The sequence below is a fragment of the Petaurus breviceps genome, unplaced genomic scaffold (assembly GCF_028583685.1).
Source record: "Petaurus breviceps papuanus isolate PSGF00001 unplaced genomic scaffold, PetGlider_PUasm1.0 229, whole genome shotgun sequence".
Lineage (NCBI taxonomy): Eukaryota > Metazoa > Chordata > Mammalia > Diprotodontia > Petauridae > Petaurus > Petaurus breviceps.
The window spans coordinates 3753800-3760470 of record NW_027185903.1 but is presented as its reverse complement, the minus strand read 5'-3'; the positions used below and the strand labels follow the sequence as shown (position 1 = coordinate 3760470).

The 6671-nt window shown below is 36.5% G+C and overlaps 1 protein-coding gene across 1 annotated transcript in view; it reads right to left on the bottom strand.

Moving 5' to 3' along the window:
- Positions 1 to 3852: 3852 nt before the first annotated feature.
- The window catches only part of CAMK4 (calcium/calmodulin dependent protein kinase IV), a 219255-nt gene continuing 216436 nt past the window's right edge, over positions 3853 to 6671 (bottom strand). The window contains exon 11 of the mRNA XM_069096101.1: positions 3853 to 6063. Within this exon, the coding sequence (XP_068952202.1) occupies positions 5719 to 6063 (345 nt within the window). The 3' untranslated portion in view covers positions 3853 to 5718. The remainder of the gene's footprint in view (positions 6064 to 6671) is intronic.

The window sequence follows — 6671 nt, the reverse complement described above, 5'->3', positions numbered from 1 at the left end:
GCAACACATTCGCATCATAAGATCTAAGGGACTATAATAGTGTGCTCCAGCTACATGAACACAATATCCTTCAAAGAATGGTTGTAGTTCTTACTTTGAAATGAGAAGTAAGCAGAACGCAAAAGCAGGAAAGAATTGGAAACTATTTCCCAAGGAAAGAACAATGACAGCCATGGAAAGACTGATGCTTAGATTAATTCTTAAATAGGGGATAATGAATTATCAATGTAAACCAAGTCAGCCTCCCTGAAAGTCCTTTTCCTATACTTTACCACAACATGGAATTTACCCCGAGTTTTTAAAGACCATGCTTTCAGACTGTAAGTTTTGGCAACTGCTGTCAACCTTGAAAAGTTTCAGATATGGGGCCTCTCATACAAGGACCTGCATACCTAATTTAATTCAATTCACCAAGATACTTATTATGGACAAAGCACAGGGCTACACCCACAAAAGCAAAAACAAATAGTCCCTGGAGATTATGGTCTATATGTATCTAATACAAGATAAATTGAGAAGAAAATAGCACTAACTAGGGGAAGAGGGGAGGGAGAAGACAAGGGAAAGCTTCACAGATGGTTGGCACTTGTGCAGAACTTTGAAGAAAGACAAGAATTATGAGAAGTTAAGATGAGGAGGAAATACAATCAAAGTATGAAGGACAATTTATGGAGGCAGGAGATGGTATGTTAAGTATGGGGAACATCTAGTAGTATAATTCAGTTAGAATGTAGAGTTCACGAAAAGGAGTAACATAATCTAAGGTTAGAAAGAAAGGTGGGTGTCACACTGTGGAGGGAGAGTCTTAAGTGCCAGGTTAAATTTCTATTTTAAACATGGAAGATTATTTTATCCTAAACACTGGAGTAACTGCATGGCATGGTCAGACCTGTCCCTTGGGAATACTATTTTGGCAATTATATGGAAGATAAATTGGGGTGACAGAATGAGAGGTCATTTAAAAGACCTTAGCTTAGGCAAGAGAAGGTGAGGGTCTAAACCAGGGCACCATTTGCAAAAAAGACAGAATTTAAATAGATAAGAGGAGAACCTGGAGTGGTATCCCCCAAACCTAGAGAGAAGACAATTATCAAGGCAAAGATATTGGTCAGCAGTGTCAAAGGCTACAGAGAAGTCAAGGATGATGACTGAGAAAATGCCTTTGGATATGGAGACGAAGAGATCATTAGTAAATCTAGGAGATCAGGTTATAGATTGGACCACAATTGGACCACTGCCCAAGCTCCACTTAATGGCTGTATTTTGGGCCCTCCAGGCTTAGAGTGAATGTCAATGATCACTGTTTCTCTTTGGAATTGCAACTCTGAGGGTCTTCCCCTCCCAGCTTGATCTTTTTTTCCCCCTTTTTCTAATTAAAAGGGCCATCCTTTCACTCCCTTCTTAAAGAGGCTTATTCACTGAATGGGCATTACCTCACTCTAAGTGAGACCCTGAAAAGGCCTTAGCCTAAAAGGGCCAGGGTCTCCCATAGCATCCTGAGTCATCTCCAGTAATCCTGATGAATATCTGGTCACTGGATCCAGATGGCTCTGAAAGAAAAAGGGAGGCTGGTGACCTTGCACAGCACTCCTTCACTCAAATCAAAGTCAACTGCAAGTCATGTCATCATTTCCCTGATGTCATGTTCCTCTTCGAAAACAAAGGACAAACACTAGTAAATCTAGAGAGAGATACAGATTTATGATTTGAAATCATAAAATATTGTGTATTTAAGTGGTTTAAAGATACTTCGATGGTTATATTCATTACCATATTGAAGGCATGCTTGGGACCCTGTGCTTGAACCCCAGTTTGTAAAATCACATCCAGTTCCAAAATCACATTTCTCCCTAACCTCAAATCTCCTAGCCTCAAAACACTGTCTCGGGCACTTTCTCTCCAGCTCAAGGGCAGCATGCCCTAGCCAAATACTTCTCTGTCTTCCTGATATAGTGGCCAGCTGCACCTGTAGAATTTAGTAGTTTGACCCAACTGTGTACTGGCTGAAGCAGCATATCTATCATATGTATCCTAGACTCAGTCATATGTATACTCCCTAGCTCATTATACACATCCTGAATCCCTTGTTATATGTGCCTTAGGCTTGGGATATACTATACTCCCAACATCCATCTTGTCAAACATGACACTGATGGGGCGGCCAGGTGGCTCAGCAAGTAAGAGCACCAGCTCCATTGTCGGGATGACCTGGGGATCAAATCCGGGCTCAGATACTTAGCACCACACCCAGAAATAATAACTGGCCGTGTAACCTTGAGGAAGTTACTTAACCCGATTGCTTTAAAAAAAAAAAAAAACATGACACTGATGGGTGGCAGCTTGGTCAGCCTTGACCACTAGCTGACTTAGTAATGTTTCAAGCCTAAAAACACACCTCCACATAGTCCCCCCTTTGGTTACTTCCCAGTGAAGTCTGGGTAAAATTCCTGCACAGTAGATATTAAAAGTGCATATTCCTTTAAGAACCGACCACTCCTTAACCACTTCCTAATCCCGCCCTGAGTCCTCCTATTTAGCATATTTGGCACTTGTTACACTATAGAATATCCTATATAAACTTTAACTATACCCCTCTAAGGTTGCAGGTTCCCTAAGAACTCTTGCCCACTTTATAGTGGGTAACAATAAATGTTTGCCACCTTGACTTAGAGAATGCTTGAGTCTGTGAATTCATTCCAGACTGCATTCCAGGGACTCTGATTATTGGAGTTCTTGGACTCCCTGAACCCCATGAACCTCATCAATATGTTAAAAAATTCTTCTAAAGAAGGTTGCATTTATATAGTGTCATCACCAACCATTCTCATTGAATTTATACTTGTTTTTTTTCTAAATTGACATTGATTGTTTAAGAATTATTTAGATACTGTCTTAGGAAAATATTTTAAATGGAGGAGACATTAAATTAAAACCATAATTGATAAACTAGTTTTTGTAGAATATACTATTAATGACAATCACATGTATATATATACACATACACACATATCTAATATACATTATGTATATAAGTGTGTGTAGATTAAAAAAAATCATTAGAGATTAGTCCAATAGGTATAATTCTTATCTTGCAGTTTTTGTTTAATCTTATATTAAACTATAGATAAGGTGGATACTATGGGCCACTTATAATAAACTTCAGTATGTTTAAGGCTAAGATGGGAAAGGGAGTAAAGGAGCAACAGGTATTTGGGCTTGGCTGCCTTTGGATGATGTAATAACAATGATTAAGGTAATTGATGGTGGTGATCCCTTCATGTGGGTATTTACTTCATTCACATTGACTTATAGCTTGATGCCCTAAGTGGCTGTTGCTCCTTGAAATGTATGATAGATATGATGTTTCTGTTAGATAATTTTCCTCAGAATAGACCATTAAGAAGTCATTTTGCAGATGATACCTAGTCTTTCTGAAATAAATGTTTTCTTATTGCCCTAGAATTCACCTAGATTAGAAAATAGTGAGCTTCTATGTCATGTGGGAAAAAAAGATGGACTATAAAAGGTACCGTTTGTAAATCATTGCTGCCACACTTGTGCAAAGAACTCATCCAGCTTACCCCCTGTCAAGTAAAATTACATCAAGGAGCAGTAAATAGAACAATTTTCACCTGTTGCATATGCCACCTCCCAATCTCTCTCTCTCTCTCTCTCTCTCTCTCTCTCTCTCTCTCTCTGTCTCCCTCCCCCCCACCTCCTCCCTGTCTCTATCTCTCTCTCTTTACCAATAAGCACCTTTTTCTTCAGAGTGGAGAAAGGAAGAGAGGAAGAACTTTAGAAACATACCTTCAGTAAAACTCTAGTGATCTTCAGAAAGTGAAGTATTTTTATTTTCCAATGTATGTTTTAGAGGAAGGGGCCAAAAGAAATGAAAATTATGCACATCAGAAAACATTTGATTACTCAACAAGGATTTTAAAGTTGTACTTAGAACCAAAAGCTAAAGATAGGAAAAGTATGTAGCCATTTGAAGTGAAATATGAAGTAGGGTGTAGTAAGGGGCACTTTTAATATTACTTTTTACAAATACATATATTCTTAATGCCATAAAATTCTGTTCTTCATGTAGGGATTTACTTCATAGTAATATGTATTGTTAACAAGAAGGCTCAAAGTCACTAGTGAATGGTAGTAATGCAGTGAGTAGGGTTAACAATTTCTAAACCATCATTTGGAAACACAAATGTTTCATTACAGTTCTGGATGTAGTCAATTGACTTTTTGATTTTATGAGAAAGATAACAGATTATAACAAACAAACTTATAAAACATATAAGCATTTGACTTGGTAAAAAATTTAATTTGAACTTAAAAAATTATACATATGTTTACTAGCCCGATTTCTGTGAATCACTGGGGTCTATGTCAAAAAGGAAAAATGTACTATTAAACCTAAAAAAGAATTTATTTTAAAATGAAAACAATCAGAAAAAAGGAATACTGGAATATCAATTCTCTAATTTAAGATCAATGTTTCAATAAAAAAGTAAAGTAATATGGTATTGTTGCATATCGGTAACATAGACACTTTAAAAATACTTTGTTGTGAAATTCAGGAACTACTAGATTGAGCATAAAAACACAAAGTATCTTTGTTGAGGATGTTTTAGTTCATAAACATTATATCCATTTAACAAACAAGGGAAAATGACTTTTAATGGAAAAAAAGGTTTTCATAAACTATAGCAAAGTTGATAATGACCTTATTTTGAAAAACTACTTTTATAAGATTTAGCCTTGGAAGATTTTTCTAAGTATTTAAAACTTGGTAATTACAGATTTTATCCATAAAAATTGGTGCTTTTAAAGTTACATAGTTGTATAAACTACTGGACAAGTATATCTTTAAAAAGTGACAAGGATGCTATTATTTTTTGCTACTCTACACAGGCTTAATTCTCATCACCCTCTAATGAATTTTTCTTCAAAAGGATTCCTATGAAAGAGAAAGTGAAGGTTCAGAAGGGAATAGGGACCAACCCAGTTGTATTGAAAATTTGCCAGGATAATGAAATGGCAGAATTCTATGAAAGAGCTTTTTGGTTATCAGTAATGTAGAGTATATAAACAGTTAAAGGTATAGTAAGGCATTCGCAACATAAGCTGGAGGGGCATATAGCTTCATGGCCCTTGAAAGTAATGCTTCAATTTCTTACCAGAATTTATGGAATGTTTTTGCATATACTGTACATCTATTTGCTATCTTCTTGTAAACAGTTTTTACATATGAATAAAAAAACCATTTAAATGGTTTTATGATAACAACATGTAGCAGATGATCAGTATGCCAATAGAAATAACTACCATTCCAGAGAAATCAGATATCTCCCTTTGAAGGCTAAGTTTTGCAAACAGAAAATATAAATATGGTTCACTTCAAACATTAACTTCTGCCCTCTGCAAATATACATGAAGTTTAAGTGTTATGCTGTGTTTGTTCACTGTCAAATTTCACGTGTTGCTATTAGATAACATTACCTATAATCCGTTACATGCCATTAGAGGACACTACTATTCATAAGCAGTCACATGCATTAGAGTTAGGGTCACCAGCTGATGCATTATTACACATTGTTTGCACCTCAAAAACAGAACCACTACAGTGAGGGTCACACTTACAAATCTTCCTGGCTGAAGGACAAATTAGCCCATGCATGAAAGTGACTAGCTTCAGCCCTCTCTTGGGAAAGAGGTGATCTAGGACTCTTGCAGCCCTTCCCCTTCTTGCACACTAACTCCCATGATTTCTTCTTCTCCAGGTAGGGCTTCTGCTTTGGCTTCTTCTTTGGCTTCTGCTGAAGCCTCAGGTTCTGTCTGGGGTTCCTCTTTGTCACTTATATCTGTTTCATCTTGAGGTTCTGTCACTGCAATTACCACCTCGGTGGAGCTTTGTTTTTGACTTTCTATTTCCTTCTGAGATGAACTTTCTTTCCCTTCACTGTCTTCATGGGATACTGGAGGACACGTGTCCTGAAGGCAGGTGTTACTGTGGCTGCTGGCACTGCCCAGTCGGGTGGAGGCCACCACTGCTTTCACTGCAGCCTAATGAAAAAGAGAAAAGTAAGATTTTAGCTTCCTTTGAAAATGGATCAGTAAAGATCAGTCCTGATGTTGTTAGGGAATCGATAGCATAGGTAAATATTCATTCATTCTTCGAAGAAGTATTTCAGACATGAATCCAAATGACTTTTTAAACATCATTTTGAAAATGAAAAAGTTAAGAATAATAACTTATATTTACATTATCTTAAAAAGTGATCTGTTCACAACAACCCTTTGGAGTAGTTAAATGTTATCTCTATTGAAAAGATGAGGAGCCTGTGCTTAGAGAGGTGAAGTGAATTATCAAAACCTCCTTAAATAGCTAGGAAGTGGAAGATTGTCTTTTCTTTTAAAAAAAAATTGCAAAAGTTTTATTTTACACATAACAAACAAGAAAAATGAGCATCTCTATATAAAGTAGAATAGAAAAATGAGAATATTTAAATAAAACCACAAATCTCTATTTCTAACAGCTTGCTTTTCCTTTTCAGTATATAATAAATTCAGCATGTGACTTTTAAAGTTGCCCTGATTTTCTGTATTTCCCTCAAAATGCTTCAATTCTTCTTCTTCTTCTTCTTCTTCTTCTTCTTCTTCTTCTTCTTCTT